The following is a 17,880-nucleotide window of genomic DNA, read 5'->3' on the forward strand; positions in this document are numbered from 1 at the left end:
GTCCCTGTCTACAGGATGAGGAAGTGTCAGAACTTGCAGTGGATGCCCTCAAAGATGTTTCTTCAGAAGCAAGGCAAATGCAAGAAAGATAAGAAGAAGAACAAGTCATCCGAGAAGAAGGACGGTCTCATTCCGGTAAAAGTAATGGTCTCGGAGTCTGGCCCCAAACCCGCTTCTGCACCACTAAAGGAGGAGCCTCCCCGCAAAAAGAGCGACACTCCTCCGCTAAAGTTGGGAGAGGAGAAGTCAAGACTGCAGCCGCTGTCGAAGCAATCTTCTCCGGCCCTCACATCTTCCCCTGCCCCAGTCGAACCCCTACAGGGGCCCGGCGCGGCCCAGTCTCCAGGCCTCACACCAGACGCCAAACCGCTCTCAGCCACGAGCAGTGTCACCAGCAAGAAGGGACACAAACCACAGCCGTCTGTACCCTCGTCGTCCTCGTCGTCCTCCTCTTCCACTTCATCGTCTGCTTCGTCCTCATCATCTTCCTCTCCGTCGTCTTCAGCCCAGAATTCCCCCTCCCAGTCCACGCAGTCTCATCAACCGTCGCAACAGCAGCAACGGCCTCTTACCAGTCAGGCACCTTCGAAAAAAGATGCTTCACCCAAGATTTCTCTGTGCGAGCCCAAGAAGAAGCCCCAGCAGCACTCGTCATTACAGCAGAGCTCAACGACAACTATTTCAGATATAGGTAAAAAAAAACCTGATCACACACTTCAAGCTATAATAAATACATACTTTATACTCTACTCTAATTTGAATGTTATGTCCTTTCTCTCTTTCATAGTTGAATCAAAACAGTTGAAGAAGCCAACTTCTCGCTCTATTCCTCCATCTCCTAAACAGAGACCAAAAGACAAGGTGAGAAGTCGTCACCGTGTGAGCTCCAACCGATTGCTTTTCATTTCTACATACTTCTCATGTAAACTTTGAATGCACACTGTGTGGATCACGTGTCATTTCTGATATTCACCCTCCTCTGTCACTCTCCTCTTGTCTGATTAACGCGAGAAGCCGCTGACCACCAAACCCCCCAGCAGCAGTACTTTAAACTGGCTAAGCACTCCCTCGACTAGGGGCCAGGCGAAGTCCAGAGCGCCCTGCGACGGAGTGCATCGTATCAGAGTGGATTTCAAGAGGGACCTCGATGTGGAGAAGGTTTGGGAGGCTGGCGGCCTCAGCCTGCTCACCTCTGTGCCTGTCACGCCCCGGGTGCTCTGCTACTTATGTGCAAGCAGTGGAAATGTTGAGGTAAGTTTTATTGAGGTCAAGTTGTGTTGACAGAGCGATGGTTAAACGTATATTCTAACTGTCTCTTTCTTTCTGTCTCTAGTTTGTCTTCTGCCAGGTGTGCTGTGAACCGTTCCATCTCTTTTGCCTGGGGGAGTCAGAGCGCCCTCTCCAGGAGCAGTTTGAGAACTGGTGTTGTCGACGATGCAGGTTCTGTCAGGCCTGTGGGCGCCAGCACCAGAAAACTAAAGTAAGCCATTCGGTACAGTTCTGTTGATTTTAAAGCTGTGCACAACACAAGCTTAGTGTGGAGGGACGGTGTGTTAAGCCTGCTAGTCTTGCCAGCACTTAATCAGCTTCTTGGATTCCTGCCATGTGTTTATTATTTAACTAATGTCCTGTGTCGAATGTGCACGGTGTGAGCCTTGAATAGTTTTCATTTTAGAATCACACTTGTTTGATTGTTTTGTTTTCTTGTGACATGTTCATACGTTCTATGGATTTGTTGGTTATTAGATATTAAACAAATTGATTTCTTTGGTGCACACATTTTCTTTGTCCTTGTCTTTTTGAAGCCTGGATTGTTGACTTCCACGTTTAGCAGCAGCCTTCTTCTTCTTCCCTGCCGTTGCTGTCACATTGCTGTGTTTTTCATAATAATTATTGGCACGTTACCGCCACCTGTAGATACGTGGAATAGTGTGAACTCATTGGCATGAATGTGTATTGCGTCACCTGCATTTAGAGGCAAGTGCACCCTTGTGTAGTTTTGACAAGGACAAACAAAATGAGGACCCACAAAACCATTACACCATAGCGCTACTAGTGGCCCAAAAAAACTCTACAGGGTTCCTTTAATGCACCTTAAACATTCAGCACAGTGTCATTGCCAGACAAACAGAGAGAAAGTCTTATGAAACAGTTGTTAACTGATCCATGGCTGTTTATTTTCAGTTTGTAGGGATGACTGCAAAAGCAGGAGACATACTGCTGTATACACACATACTGTATCTAATTTGCTGTGAATGGAACTATGTTGTTTGTTGGTCATGAACATTTTCATGTTGTCTCTTTTCATATTTAAATGATCTAATCTCTCTTTTGGCCCCTGTCACTGTAGCAGCAGCTGCTCGAGTGCGATAAGTGCCGTAACAGCTATCACCCGGAGTGCCTGGGTCCCAACCACCCTACTCGACCCACCAAGAAGAAGAGAGTCTGGGTATGAATACCTACACTCTCCATTTAGACTCCTCTTCACCCTCACCCAACTTTAGTATTATGCTCACACATTTCTGACTTGCCTCTCCTTTTGTTCACACATTTTTCCAGCCTCTCAGTGCTACTTACATTCATCCCGCTCACAGGCAGCGACTATGAAAACATTTTACTCCTCACAGCAGCGCTTTCACACATCACCCGTGGCTCTTTACACAACTGCTTGCACGTTTTTGCACCTTGTTTATGCGTTCCTTCTTTTCAGGTGTGCACCAAATGTGTGCGCTGTAAGAGTTGTGGAGCCACTAAGCCTGGGAAATCCTGGGACGCCCAGTGGTCACATGACTTCTCCATGTGTCATGACTGTGCCAAACTCTTTGCTAAAGGTAAGAGACAAGCATGTGGAATCTGTAGTCAGTACATTTACACCACTGGTATTGTTTCTGAGATGAAAGGAGAACGATTTCTTAAGAATCTGAACTGTGTTTTGAAGACTTCCTCAGCAACATATAGAGGGTGACGGACATTAAAATCACAACGTTTGATAACACTGTACCGGTTACCATCCTCTCTCTCTCTCTCTCTTAGGAAACTTCTGCCCGCTGTGTGACAAGTGCTACGATGACGACGACTACGACAGCAAGATGATGGAGTGTGGCCGTTGCAACCATTGGGTTCATGCCAAGTGTGAGAATCTGACAGGTCAGTAGACTTCCAAAAAAAGCCAGGCAGAAGATCACATTTAAACACAAGTTTACTGTCTCAGCAGAGGGTTGTAGTTAGTATTCAACAGCACTTGTTGCGCTTCGTTTGTCTTGTCAGTTATCAGTGTCTGTGCCGGCTGACTGACAGGCCGTCCTGTGAGTGCTGTCACGCTGATGAGATGCTGAAAGACCTTTTTTTTTTTTAACGGGAGCAATAATCACCTGTCATCTTTCGCTGTCCCCACAGATGAAATGTACGAGCTGCTATCAAAGCTGCCAGAGAGCGTTGCCTACACGTGTACCAAATGTACCGAACGCCATCCGGCCGAGTGGAGGACGGCGTTGGAGAGAGAGCTTCAGGGATGCGTTCGCCATGTCCTCACTGCACTGCTCAACTCACGCACATCCTCACACCTGTTACGCTACAAACAGGTTAGATACACGTCTTCTTCTGTGGTGTCAGTACAATATGCTGTGTTTGATTCATTCCTTTACCGCATACATGTGTACAGAATAGACACTGATGGATACACAGACATATTAATTTACAAACAGCTGAAACCACAGCTACATGAACATAATGGTGAGATCTTTACTCGGTGTAACCCTCTGGCTTTGTGACAGGCGGTGAAGCCTCCGGAGCTGAACCCAGAGACAGAGGAGAGTCTTCCATCTCGTCGGTCCCCGGAGGGCCCGGATCCTCCGGTCCTGACAGAAGTCCCCGTCACACCTCCCACTGACTCCCCTCCAGATCTTGAGTCTGTTGACAAAAAGATGGATCAAGGTCGCTACAATTCAGTGGTAAGTACGTCACATTTCAAGCAGTGTCTCCGCTGCTCTGACAAACTAAACCTGGTGTAGTTTCAAGAGACGATAGGAGAGGTGTTGTCAAGAGGTGTTGCCAAATTACTTAATGTTTGTGTATATTTACCTTAGATGTATTAGAGGATGAGAGGGATCTATGCAAGCTAACCATAGGTAAACATTTTCTGAACATGAGAAAGTCTTGCCTGATGATTTGATGCAGGGTCCGAATAGTTAGGGTTGATTCAGATTCCATCACAAGCTCTTGCAAATCAGACTGTATTTAAAAGAAATCATAGTTTTAAAGCATTTTTATCGTAGATTACAATATTGTACGTGTCCTCGTCTTGCATCCAAGTCAGGCCTCTGCTGTATAATGGTGAGTCAGCTACACAGCAGCTATGACCTTTCCACCAGTGTTCATCTGCACTTCACTGTTCTAACAATCACTCTCTGTGTGCATGTGTGTGTGTGTGTGTGTCTGCTCCTCATCTCTCTCCCAGCTGGAGTTCAGCGATGACATCACACGAATCATTCAGACGGCCATCAATAGTGATGGTGGCCAGCCTGAAAGCAGGAAAGCCAACAGCATGGTCAAGTCTTTCTTCATTCGGGTAAGAACCTCAAATCCACTCTGGATCATATCTGTCCCGTCAGCACCACTGAAAACACAACTAGATTACAGTGCACTGCACAAGCACTCTCCAATTCCACAGTGGCAATTTGGCAATTGAACACTTCAGGGTCATGTCAGCTAGTTTGTGTTATCAAGTTATATGATGTCATATTCTCTTCAGACACATAGATTTACACAAACACGCTTTTGAGAAAATTGAGAAAAACAAAACAAAATATTTTCTTCATCCTCTGTTTGTGGGGCCCCTTTAGCAGATATACGGTAGATATCTTGGTCAAGGTATGGCAACATCAAGCTAATGCCCTTCTGTTGAGCTACAGGATCACTAACCACGATCTCACCCCAAATGCAGGTCCGTCCTAGTGCTTCAGTACGCTGGTGTGCAAACTTCATTGAGTGTTTTTCTCTTTCAGCAAATGGACCGAATCTTCCCGTGGTTCAAAGTGAAAGAGTCCAGGCTCTGGGAAAGGCAAAAAGTCTCTGCCAAGTGAGTGTTACGTACTCTTCAGTGTACAGTACTCAACTCAAGATCATTTATTTTTACCAGTTGGTTCTAGATCACGTTTACAGTGTTGTGATGTGATTATTTGATGTTTTTGAAAGTTAAGGAGATTTTTGTACCTGCTGTTGCAGTTTGCACAACAATTCTGTTGTAATTCAAAGGCTTTGAAAGTACAGCTATAAAATCAGGCAGTTAGTACTGGACAAGAAGTTAAAGTAGAGCTCAAACTCCAAACTTGCAGTGCAAGTTATGTTTGTAATCAGAGAGAAGAAAATTCAAATGTAATACTCGTGTAATGTGAACCCGTCCAAAGAGAACGGCAGCTCTATAATTATTAAAATGAGGAGTAAGATGTGGTTTCTCTGGGAGAAGCTGTACAGTATCATCAACTGTATATAGGAGGAAACCAGAAAGCAGGGAACTCATTTTAATAAAATGTGTGGCTGACTGTACCACCAATCTCTGGGTAAAATGAGTGGAAATAACAGCCAAAGGGGAAGATCAGGATTTCATATGATTGTCACTTTATCTTTTTGAATGGTTCGGGAAATGCGCATTTCAGTGTGATGTTCAGTTTTGGGAATCGAAACTAAAACACTTTCTCTGCCACAAGTTCAAAAAAATGAAAGAGACTCTTTGAACAACTTCAGTGACTGAGTGGATCGTTTAAGTGGTTTTCTTTCAACATGCCTTATCTCAGGACAATGACTAAAGGTACCAATTAAGATTTAAAGCCGCAGTAATGAAATTGATTCCACAGTTTCTCTGATTTAACGAGCCCACTGGACAGCTTAGCGGTCAATTTAGGACGGTAACAGATGGCTGTAGGCCCGTACACTCAGAATAACACTGACTGATGTGAATATTAGAATATGTACTGAAAAGATAAAGTGAACATCTATATATGTACGTGCTGTCTTTATTAACTAGCGAATACAAGATCGATGAAAGCAGCTCCTCAAACGTATTCATGGAGGACAGCAGCACTATTTATTAGTGCACATGCATTTACATTCATGATTAATAATGAAATGATCATATTGAATAATTTATGCTTTCACAGGGATGACAGGCATGTTATTTGACATTATTAAAAGCAATAACTTAAAGCCCATAGCCCCTGCTTTTGTTCTAATGTGAACCTTTCACTTTATAATTGAATGTTATGGTTTTACTGCTCTGCATATTGAACTCCTTTCCCACTCACTCATTAACTCTTTTAGTCACTCGCTCACTTATATCCAGATATCAGCTTTCCCAGTCCATTCACTCCGCCTGTCCTCCAGGCATTGTGGGAGGCAAACCATGACGGTGTCACATTTCACTTGACGGCTCTTTGATACACATTTGTGGTCTAATTGTGGTTAACTTGGGGTCTGTTGCGTTCTGTGTCAGTGCTCCAGCCCAGGAAACCAATGATCCATCCAGTGGATCCTGTGGCCAGCATTGGACGGAGGCCTGTTTTTCGTCGGCTTTGCTGTCTTATTAACTTCCCATCACACAAATTGCCCAGCCTTGTTTGACTTGGCAAAACTTAATTTGGCAAAGCTCCTTGGGTGTGATTATTCATTACTGCTCACTTACAATGTCTTATGTCTTTTTGGTAATCCTGAGATGCTCACTATCACAGTTTTAAATTTGACCCAATCATTGTTAGGACATCATTTATTAATAGCGCCTGTCTCCGTATGCCATTGTTTCCCAGCAGTGGGCTTCTCCCGAATGCCGTGCTGCCTCCGTCCCTGGACCACAACTACGCCCAGTGGCAGGAGAGACAGGAGCTTTCCCGCGCTGAGCTCCCCCACCTCATGAAAAAGATCATCCCAGCTCCTCGGCCCAAAACCCCCGGTGAACCAGATTCCCCGGCCTCCCCTTCGCCTCCTCTTCCTCCATCTCTACCCCCACCACCCCCACTCCTTCCTGGTAAGGCAATCTGCAAGTATATGCACAAATACTTACATGCACACTGGTTTTGCACATCTCGTCACTTACCGGTTTTCTCATAAATTGTTCTCTTCAGATCGCGACGACAGCCCAGAGCTCCCTCCTCCGCCCGGCATTAGTGATAACAGGCAATGTGTTCTGTGTCTGAAGTATGGCGACGAGAACACCAATGTGAGTCAGGGAACTGCTTGGGCTCTCTTCAACACGCAGAAGAATGACTTTGTGTCACTTGTAACACGGCTGTTTGTTTCAGGATGGTGGCAGGCTGTTGTACATCGGCCAGAACGAGTGGACCCATGTGAACTGCGCCCTGTGGTCCGCCGAGGTGTTCGAAGACGACGACGGCTCTCTGAAGAATGTTCACATGGCTGTTCTCAGGGGAAAACAGCTGGTAAGATACCCGTGTCCATCACAGGGTCCCCACTCTCTTTTCAGTGTTTATTTATAGACCGATTTACATTTGCAACCCGTTGTAACATGTACTTTTTATTCAGCGCTGCGAGAAGTGTCAAAAGCCAGGGGCCACAGTTGGCTGCTGCCTCACCTCTTGCACCAGCAACTACCACTTCATGTGCGCACGCCAGTGCCACTGTGTCTTCCTGGAGGACAAGAAAGTCTATTGTCCAAAGCACAGGGACCTCATCAAGGGAGAAGTAAGAACATTTTCATTTGTTACCATTTAATCAAAAGCTCATTAATACATTTAGATGGTAGCCACCTTAAAAGTAAGTTCTATGTCTCTTGTATAGATGAACCATGCCAGACCAGGAACTGTGACGTGATGATCTGACTTTTATCTTTAACTTTCCTGTGGTTGTGTATTATTTCTCCAGGTGGTGTCTGGGTTTGAGGTGACCCGCAGGATCCTGGTGGACCTGGAGGGCATTCGTCTCAGGAGGAAGTGGCTGGCAGGACTGGAGCCTGAAAATGTCCACATGATGATAGGTAGGTCGATGGCTGGTAAATGTGGGTTGATGAACAACCTTTTTCTCCCAGTGTGTCTTTAATGCTGATGTCATTGCAGGCTCCATGACCATTGATTGTTTGGGGATACTGACTGAACTCTCAGACTGCAAGCGCAAACTCTTCCCTGTAGGATACCAGTGAGTAAAATAAAAAAATAAAATCACCTTTTCATTCATCTGAAAGTCCTCTCTAAGACCAATTATTCTCTCTTCCATTAAAGTACATCTGCTGGAGGAAATTGAAAATTGCAAACTGAATAAATTCTCTTCTTCCCAGGTGTTCAAGGGTGTACTGGAGTACCTCGGATGCTCGGAAGCGCTGTGTGTACACCTGTAGGATCCTAGTTTGTCACCCTCCTGTGGTGGAGTCTGACCTGAGAAACATGATGGCTCCTGAGGAGAATCGCACGATAACACACAGCCCACCTCCCATAGCAGGTAAACTACAGACGATAGTGACTTTGTACGGTCCAGGTTTCAATGTGTTACAGTGTGAACCAAATTTGTGGCGATAATGGAGCGCACTCAAAATGTGTTTTTCTTATGTTTATTTGTTTATTTACCAAGGGCCTTGCATATTAATCAATATTTCAGTTTTCACCTAGATGTAAATGTGTTTACTTTTAAAAAAACTTGTTATCTGGGAAAACCATGTCAAACAGAATAGTAATCAGAGCAGAGTATATTTACATACTACTACAACAGGTCTGGAGGGGAACTGAATCTCAACTGTGTTTTGTGTCAATTTCGCCTTCTCGCTTAACTAGATTTTCCAGATCCGTTTGAATCCCCAAGGCGCTCTGACACCCTTTCCCCAGCCAACACACCCAAGCTCAGGGTTTACACCAGGAACCGACACCCCAGCTACCCCCCTTGTCAGCGCTCACTGGGCCCCAGGCCCATGCCTTCTCCAGGTACAACTTTGCATTCCTCTTTTTGAATTACAGATCATTTTAATATTTATTTCTAGAAATTATTTAAAATTGTCAGCAGTCCTGGCTTTTCACAGACGAGTCTCCCATTTCAATTTCCATTTCTTTTGTTTTGTAGGAGGTACCTCTCAGCCCCAAAGCCATGAGATTGTGACGGTAGGAGACTCCCTGGTGAACCCCAGCTTGCGAAATATTGACTCGCGTCGCCACAGCTCCCCATCTCTCTCTCCTCCTCCCCACCAGCTGAACAGACAGAGAGTGGTGACCTCCCCACCTCAGGTTGTGTCACGACCCCTTACCTCACCCCCTCCTCTCATCCCCTCCCCTGCCAGAGACCCCGAAAAGTCCAAACACCTCAGCAAAGAATCGGCAAAGGGTCCAGTCCAGAGAGAGGATGAAAAGGGTAGACTGTTCTCCACAGACAGGAATAGACATCAAACAAACAAAGACCAAGGGTTGAGAGATGCAGACAAGGGGAGGGCGTCAAGTCAGGACCAAGCTTCTAAGGACTCTGACAAGAATAGATCATCCAGAGAACTTGGGCAAAAAGACTCTGACAAGGGCGAAATATCAGCCAAAGAGCCAGAAAAGAGGAGACCGTTGAGTAAAGACTTGGGTGTGAAAGAATCTGAGAGGAGACGACCGCCCAGTAGAGATTCAGAAAAGGGGAGACAAGTAAACAGAGACTCTGAGAAGGGGAGACAGACGAGCAGAGATTCAAGCAATAGCGTAACCGATAGAAGCAAATCATCCTCTAGAAATCCCAACTACAAGGACATCGAAAAAGCTCGGTCTCTAAGTAGAGATGCAGGGCTAAGGGACACGGAGAAGCAGAGACAACACTGCAGGGAAACTGGAAAAGACTCAGGCCCAGGTAAGGACAGACCGTCTAGCAGAGACTCGGACAAGGGTAGACCTCCCTCTAGAGAGTCCAGTTATAGAAGCACAGAGAAAAACAAAGACTCTGGCTCAGGGAAAGATAATAACCCTGGCAGTCAGTCCAAACAGACTGGAGGTGAGAGTAAGAGCCCCAGACTGGCACCTGCAGGCTCAGGCCAGTCCTCCCCTCCTGCGGGCAACGCTGTTCTCACTGGTCAGCAGCGAGGCGGCAGCACCAAGCAGACCGACAAGCAAGGGAAACACGGAGGCAAAGACCAGGATGTTTCTGCAAGTGCGTTGCCTCGTCACCGGGCCACCCCAACCTCTAACGTCACCCAGTCTAAGGACAAGCCCAGCTCAGGGAAGGAGAGTAGTAGTGGCGGCACTGGAAATGTAATGCCAGCTTCACTCCATAAGGACTCTGTTGTTGGGAAATCTGGCTCCCCACAGTCTTCATTTCAGAAATCCACTTCACGGAAATCAAATGATTACTCATCAGGTCCGGCCACAGCAGCAGCAGCAGCTATGAAGCCCATGTGGCCATCGAGGACACCGGCAGAAGATGACGTTGCCAAACGAGGCTCCATGCACCCGGCCTCCACAGCTGCAGCCTCGGCTGCCAAAGAGAAACATCCCAAAATGAAGACGGCAGGCAGCAGAGAGTTGCCCAAAGACCGGGAAAGAGAGAAGACTCTCCAAAACAGCAACAGCAGCAACAAAATCCCCCCTCTCAACAATAATACTAAAGCTACTGGCAGTGCCAATGCACATGCTACAAACCCCAGCTCTCACAACAGCACAAATAGCAAAGCTCTATTGCTTGGTAACAGCACCAAAGCCCACGGGAAGGCTCAGGGGGAAAAGCTTGAGAGCCAGGGAGGGGACAGGTCAGTCTCAAAGAGCAGAGAAAATTACTCCTGTCCTGAGAGGAAGAACAGCTCCGGCCTGGACAGCTTACAGCAGCTGCAACCGGCTGGTTTAGCTCCGGAGAAAGGAGCGAAGATCGCTTCCCAGTCTCACACCAAAACAACAACAACTAACCAGCTGCCATTGTCCACGAGAGAGAAAAAGAGACCAGTCAAAACCCCTGCTGTAACTCCACTAAAGACTGATATCAAGACCGACCCTAACGGGACCAGCACTGTTGGTGGCATTTCTTCCTCCTGTCCCACGACTACTACCTCCACTGTCCCACCTGCCGGCCAGGGGACCCGTCGCTCTGCCCGCTCCGCTCTCTTCTCCTCACCCTCTGCCAGCAGCAGTGACAGTTCCGAATCGGACACTCGGACTCAGATGGAGGAGGAGGATTTGCGCAAGGAGCACTCACTCAGCGAGCTACGAGACCACCACAGCCTCCTCACCCAAGGCACAGAGGACGAGGGCGATGGCCCAGAAGACGACCGCGACCGAGGCATGGATGATAAACATCACGAGGACGACAGTGACGGGTCGGGGTCGGCGAAGCGGCGCTACCCTCGACGCAGCGCCCGCGCGCGCTCAAACATGTTTTTCGGCCTCACGCCTTTCTATGGGGTCCGCTCGTACGGCGAAGAAGACCTTCCTTTCTACGGCAGCGGGGATGGAGCCGGCGCCGTGGTTAAGAGGAGGACCGGTGGCCGCAAGAAGTCAGCTGAGGGGCAAGTGGATGGAGCAGATGATATGAGCACCTCGTCTTCGTCAGGGGACAGTGGAGAGGACGAAGACAGCGCAATGAAACAGAGGGGTAAAGACCCCTACTACTACAACTTCACTCGGACAATAATAAACCCTGGTGAGGCCCTACCCTCTATAGAAGGGATAGACCGGTGTCTGGGACGGGGATCCCAGCTTCAGCGCTTTCTAAAAGACGAGGAGCAGCAACAACAGAGGGCACAAGGAAAGGCTGAAGAGGACATGCTGAGTGCTCTGTAAGTACACACAATTATTCTCGATAAAATTATTGTCTAGGAGTTATTTGTGTTTAATAATCCGGCATATTGTCTTTGCTGTCTTTTGACAGGACCTTAGGCAAGCAGCGCATTGGCCAGCTCGACGGTGTCGATGATGGATCAGAGAGCGATACCAGCGTCTGCACCACCAGCACCACCACCACCACTACGGCCACCTCTTCTTCCACGCCACATAAAAGTGCTCCTAAGAGAAGGGGCAGAGAAAGACACACCGAGAAGCCCGACGCCCACTCGAGCAAGGAGGCTGACAACAGCGGTGGAGCGGTGAGCGGCAACACGCGGGAAGGCAGAAAGAACCAGAAAGAAAACTGTCTTCCTCTCGGAGGCGGGGTCAAGTCCCAGCCGCAGAGTCAGGGTCAGGATCCGCTCGAGGCCCAGCTCTCCCTCAGCACAGACCTGCTTAAATCAGACTCTGACAACAACAACAGTGATGACTGTGGCAACATTCTGCCATCGGATATCATGGAGTTTGTCCTCAACACACCTTCCATGTCAATGCAGGCTCTGGGCCAGCAGTCTGAGCCGTCCTCCTCAGAGCTGCTCCTGGATGAGGGCTATGTTGGAGTGGATGTCAACCGGCCCAAAGACATCCTGTTTGATGACTTTTCCCAGCAGCTGCCCAGTGCTGAGAGTGGAGCTGTGGTGGAGAGTAGTGTGAATAGCTCCATATCTGTAGAGGAGCCATATCTTCCTTTGGAGCTGCCTTCTGATCTCTCTGTGCTGACCACACGCAGCCCCTCTGTCAACGCCAGTCAGAACCACACTGCCGGGAGTCTTATCTCAGATACCTCAGACCGCACCATGCTGGGCTTGACTTCTGACCCAGAGACGATTCGTGGAGAAAAGAGCGGGGACAAGAAAAGAGCAGGGCCAGGTGTGTCCCCGTCGGAGAGTCAGCATGAGGCTACAACTTTGGGAAACAGGGACACGCAGGTCACAGAGGGTCACATGACTCCCGAGCAGTTTATTCCCAGCACTGCCATTGGCCAGGTGGTTGAACCTCCAGGTAACCAGGATGTTCCCAGGAGTTCTGGTACCCCTGGTTTGCCAAGTTCACCCTCCCTGCCTCTTCAGGGTCAGAAGTACATCCCGGCATCAGCTGCAGCTGCAGGCAGCCCATGTACAGTTCCCGGCCCGGGGCCATCCCAGACTCAGGTTTCCAGCCCAGCAGTCCTCAAACCAGGCCCCGACAAGCTCATTGTGGTCAATCAGCAGTTCCAGCCTCTCTATGTTCTCCAGACCGTCCCTAATGGTGTCGCACAAAAAATGAGTGCCGCGGGAGTGTTGGACAGTAGCTCTTCAGCTGTGCTGAGCTCTATGACACTTACCACAGGGCTGAATACGGCTTTATCCACAGCCCAGTCAATCTTTCCTGCTGGTAGCAAAGTCCTGGGCACCATGGCTCACCCCTCCCAGATTCACACCTTTACAGGAGCCACACAGACGGGCTTCCAGACGGGAATCCCCAGCACCACCTCGGGGCTTCTCATCGGGTTGCCCCACGACCAGTCCCAGATCCTGGTCTCGGAGGCTGGCCGGCCGCACGAGCTGGGTCCCGGTGTTGCCATAATGTCCAGTCCTTCCTCCCAGACTGTACTCGCGTCTGCTCACGGCAAAAAGAGGCCCATCTCTCGTCTTCAACCAAGAAAAAGCAAAAAGCTGGCCCGCTCCCGTAGCCAGCCTACTCTGGCCCCGTCTGAAGTGGGCCCTCCCAACATGACGCTCATCAACCTGTCTTCCCCTCAGATTACTGCCAGCATCTCTGGCCAGCCTGGTGGCCTGGTTTCCACTTCTCAGCGCAAGGTCCCCAATATTATCAAGAGACCAACATCGGGTGGGGTTATGTACTTGGACCCCACTACTCTCCTTCAGCAGAGGATTTCCGGCACTGGCCAGCCTGGTATCCTGGGCCGTGATTCCTCCACTCACCTTATTCCTTGCACAGTCTCTGGCCTCAACTCCAGTCAGTCAGTGCTAAATGTTGTGTCTGTGGCCTCTAGTGGTGCGACTGGCCTTCTTGCACCAGGAACGGTCTCCCTCTCCACCCCTGTCCTCAGCTCTACGGAGATAACAGGGCCAATTAGCAGCCTCCTGTTCAAAGCCGGTCCACATGGCTTGGGCCTTCAATCAGCAGGGGGTCCACTGATATCACACATCAGCTCCTCTGTGCAGACATGTATTGCCAGCAGCATCTGCGTCCTGCCCTCCCAACAGACTTTCAGCATGGCTGTGAACCGGCAAGGAGAGACAGAAGTTAGTAACATCCATTTACAGCACCATTCCCAGCATATTAACAGAGCCCAGACTCTGGACTCCAGTCCACACACCACTGTTACGTTAGCCACCTCGCTAAGCCCCGCCAACAGACGTGTTGTTGGAGTGTTCACCCAAACACAAACCTCTGCACACTCCCAGGGCAGCAGAACAACTCCCATCTCCAGATCATCAGAACAAAGGCCGCCTAACTCCACCACTTTACGAGCAGAAAAAGGCAAACCGAAATCAAAGAGGAGCAGGCAGAGTCCAGACATAACCAGTGTGAAGAAGCTCAAGGCCTCTCAGACAGAGGAGCATCAAAGCAACCCTGCAGGACGACATCACTCGAAGCCGAGGTGAGGCGGTTGTTATTCTGGCTGCTTGAGATCTATTGTGTTTTCGGTTTATTTCTATTTACATGAATAAATGGGAGGAATTAGCAAAAACCTTCTCAAAAATGTTAGGTGCCGTAATAAACGCGACATGGAGAATAATGTCAACATTTTCAGTTTTTTGTCATGATGAGATACATTATGGAAAAAACCCTGGAGAAGTCATGTAATTTGGTAATAGCAATATCAAGGCCTGGAGAAGTTTTGGAAAAGTCATGGAAATTTGCTTCACAAATGCCTCGACTGGAAAAAAAAAAATCTATATTGTTTAAACAATACTTTAATGTTGAGGCAGATCCTTTACGTCACTTAACAGTGTTCTCTGCACGTGGTAACGTCAGATATGTGCTGAAATGACTGAGTGGTGAAGCCCACGAGCCTCAGTGGCTGGTGAGCAAAAAGGTTAATTTCAAGCCCCGACTACACATTATCTTTGAAGGCACCAGCTTGCCTTTTCAGGTCATATTCATTCATTTTAGTTAAGATATATTTTGGTAAATTTTGACTTGGATTTTCATTCTTATTTTTTCATGAATGCACAATTGTTTCCGGAAATGTATGTAAATTTTGCTTCAAAGTCATTGAAATGTATTGAAAACTCTGATTATAATGAATTGTGAATACAAGAACAGGATTGTGTGTATGCTTTATTCTTTAGATGCTTCTTTAAAACAAAGTCACTGTACTATAATACAGTTTGGTTTGGGTACAGAGAAGTGAAATATCTCATCTTGACTGAATCTATATCTCCCGATTGGTCCCTAAAGTAGTTTTGCATAAAATGTATTACATATACATTATATAATATACATTTTAAACCTCTCTTAATGTCTTTGCAAACAGTTCCAAAGAGCTGAGCTCCTCCGAACCCATGGACACGGGCAAGCCTGCAGACAAGGCGACCAGCAAGAGGTATGGGGTCATCCAGGCTAGGTGCCCATTTTCATACTTAATATATTAAAGAGTTCTAAATGCCTGTAATCATTTTCCAGTGTGCTTGGTAAAAAGAAGACATCTGAAAGTCCTGTGTTACCGGGGAAAGTAGTGGGCAAAGACAAACCATCTGCAGCCGGCGGAGCAGGGTCTCTTCCTGTGGCTTCACCACCCGACCAAGACGGCAACAGCAGGGACACCGGCCTGGACAGCAAACCCAAGAAGGGCATCCTCTTTGAAATCTGCAGTGAGGACGGCTTCCACATCCGCTGTGAGAGCATCGAAGGTGAGGGAAAGGGACTTTGTTTCTGTGCTAATATGCCTTCGGCAAAAAGTCATCGCTGTAATTACAACATAAAAGGTTACATTTCACATATATACTTCACATGTATTCATATGAAGGTGATAAAATAAAATAAGATCCGTTACAGTGTGCAGGAAATACTGAGCTGTCGTGTCCTCACTTTACAGAGGCTTGGAAATCCCTGACTGACAAGGTGCAGGAAGCTCGCTCCAATGCACGACTCAAAGAGCTCTCTTTTGAAGGTGAGGCGTCACTCTGACGACACCGCAAAGCAAAGAAGAATAGAAGCGTCTCTGTGGATATGCAAACGATTCATTGTGTTCCTTTGCTCCTCCCCAGGTGTGAATGGATTGAGGATGCTGGGAGTCGTCCACGAGGCGGTGGTCTTCCTGCTCGAGCAGCTTTACGGCTCCAGACACTGTCGGAGCTACCGCTTCCGCTTCCATAAACCAGAGGAAACCGATGAGCCTCCCATCAACCCCCACGGGTCGGCTCGTGCAGAGATCCACCACAGGTCAGGAAGGAACACACACACACACACACACACACACACACGTACACGTGTCTATAAGACGTGTATAGACAGATCGGGTTAATGACTCATTGGACGATTGGAAAACCAAGAACCTTCTTTCTGACTTTAATGCTTCTTATTAAGAAAAAATGTTTTTAATCAAACTTGTAACCAAACCTGTTTGGATCTCGTGCGTTTGTGTTTCTGACTGCTGCCTGTTACATCTGTTTCCAGGAGGTCTGTATTTGACATGTTCAATTTCCTGGCTTCAAAACACCGCCAGCCTCCCGAGTACAGGCCGCAAGAAGACGATGACGACGAAGGACAGCTCAGGACTGCCAGGTCAGTAACTGCGCCCACAAGATTTGTTGTTTATTCACAGCCATTACAATCTGCCAACACATGAACTCCCCCCCTGAGGATCTTGTCTTACATGATCTGACCTGATGTTATTATCTGAAATTGAGGGTTAAAATATAATTTTGACACTTCTTTTTGTTGCAGGCGTGCTTCCATGGAGCTACCACTGGCTGTGAGATTCAAACAGCTCAAGGCCACCTCTAAGGAAACCGTTGGAGTCTACAGGTTAGATCAGAATGGCTTAAACATCATCGTTTACAATTAGGTGGATGAAAATTGGCACAAGACGTAGATGATGCTCAATAGCTGGGTTTAAACAAAACAACTTCCTGGTAATTACTTTTCAAGGAACTAGAAGGTTCCTTCAGACCATTGTTGTCTGTATTTCCAAAAACCAGAAGGACTGACGAGGGCTGCTGGTGGTCACAAGGACAAACACACTCTGCAGCCTGCAGTTCAGCGTGGCCGCATGTTTCATCTAAGAATCATGTAGAGGAGGAAACAGCCTTGGTTTTATCTCACTGCGACAACACTTAGTGTTTACCGCTGCTTGTTGGCTGTAATGAATGAAATGCATGGGCTGAAAATGAAATTAAGACCATCTGTCTCCACAGTAAATCATCTGCTGAGTGTTTGATGGATATTTATTTGTGCTTTAGAACGTAACCGGCATGAAACAATCAGATATTGTTTTTATTTCTGTCACTCGCAGCACTGCTGCATGATGTCTCTCTCTACTCGCTGTCTTTTTTTTAAACAAGTCGGGAAGCCAAAATTAAACAAATAATCTAACTTTACTTTTAATGTCATCAAACAAAGAGAAAGGCTCTTCTTGTCTCCTAAAATGGTCCTAAATCGATAGAAGAGTACTTCCTTGTTGTCCTTGTGGTCTCTGCGGTTGAAACGCAGTGAGTTCCCTAAAAGGTTCCTAGTCTCTGGGGAATGTCCTGCGGTCAAAGAGGAGACTTTAGACCTTTCCTGTTGGATTTCACTGTCACATTTACCTTTGTGGTTTATAATAATGAGATCAGTTGTGGTTGTCCATGATCTTGATAAACTTGAAGGTATAAAAAAAAAAAGGCAGGTGGCCTAAACAAAATCAGCGTCTCCATATGCAGGCTAAAGCCATTACTGGGATTCAATGACAAACTCTGTATCCCTCTGCAGGTCTCCCATTCATGGCCGAGGTCTGTTCTGCAAGAAAACCATCGATGCAGCGGAGATGGTCATTGAATACTCTGGAAACGTCATTCGGTCTGTGCTCACTGACAAACGGGAGAAATATTACGACGGAAAGGTGAGCTCTAGGGAATGAACTTTGAGTTAAAGATGCATGAGTTTGATGAACTTTAGTATAATA

The 17,880-nt window shown here is 47.3% G+C and overlaps 1 protein-coding gene across 4 annotated transcripts in view; it reads left to right on the plus strand.

Moving 5' to 3' along the window:
• kmt2a (lysine (K)-specific methyltransferase 2A) overlaps window positions 1-17,880 on the plus strand; it is a 36,444-nt gene that overhangs the window by 13,686 nt on the left and 4,878 nt on the right. The window contains exons 6-34 of one of the 4 annotated variants that reach the window (XM_076100002.1): window positions 15-691; window positions 788-861; window positions 1,015-1,251; window positions 1,334-1,480; window positions 2,351-2,449; window positions 2,711-2,831; window positions 3,034-3,147; window positions 3,397-3,581; window positions 3,774-3,950; window positions 4,457-4,567; window positions 5,004-5,077; window positions 6,798-7,015; window positions 7,113-7,207; window positions 7,290-7,427; window positions 7,531-7,689; window positions 7,870-7,981; window positions 8,061-8,139; window positions 8,279-8,439; window positions 8,769-8,915; window positions 9,052-11,719; window positions 11,812-14,014; window positions 14,177-14,373; window positions 15,253-15,321; window positions 15,402-15,628; window positions 15,814-15,888; window positions 15,986-16,160; window positions 16,395-16,502; window positions 16,665-16,745; window positions 17,688-17,817. In XM_076100002.1, the coding sequence (XP_075956117.1) occupies window positions 15-691; window positions 788-861; window positions 1,015-1,251; window positions 1,334-1,480; window positions 2,351-2,449; window positions 2,711-2,831; window positions 3,034-3,147; window positions 3,397-3,581; window positions 3,774-3,950; window positions 4,457-4,567; window positions 5,004-5,077; window positions 6,798-7,015; window positions 7,113-7,207; window positions 7,290-7,427; window positions 7,531-7,689; window positions 7,870-7,981; window positions 8,061-8,139; window positions 8,279-8,439; window positions 8,769-8,915; window positions 9,052-11,719; window positions 11,812-14,014; window positions 14,177-14,373; window positions 15,253-15,321; window positions 15,402-15,628; window positions 15,814-15,888; window positions 15,986-16,160; window positions 16,395-16,502; window positions 16,665-16,745; window positions 17,688-17,817 (9,058 nt within the window). Of the gene's footprint in view, window positions 1-14; window positions 692-787; window positions 862-1,014; window positions 1,252-1,333; window positions 1,481-2,350; window positions 2,450-2,710; window positions 2,832-3,033; window positions 3,148-3,396; window positions 3,582-3,773; window positions 3,951-4,456; window positions 4,568-5,003; window positions 5,078-6,797; window positions 7,016-7,112; window positions 7,208-7,289; window positions 7,428-7,530; window positions 7,690-7,869; window positions 7,982-8,060; window positions 8,140-8,278; window positions 8,440-8,768; window positions 8,916-9,051; window positions 11,720-11,811; window positions 14,374-15,252; window positions 15,322-15,401; window positions 15,629-15,813; window positions 15,889-15,985; window positions 16,161-16,394; window positions 16,503-16,664; window positions 16,746-17,687; window positions 17,818-17,880 lie in introns of all 4 variants that reach the window. The other 3 variants (XM_076099998.1, XM_076099999.1, XM_076100001.1) reach the window with 3 other exon arrangements.

Source organism: Anarhichas minor, unplaced genomic scaffold (assembly GCF_050575085.1).
Source record: "Anarhichas minor isolate MPS153535 unplaced genomic scaffold, ASM5057508v1 ptg000026l, whole genome shotgun sequence".
NCBI lineage: Eukaryota > Metazoa > Chordata > Actinopteri > Perciformes > Anarhichadidae > Anarhichas > Anarhichas minor.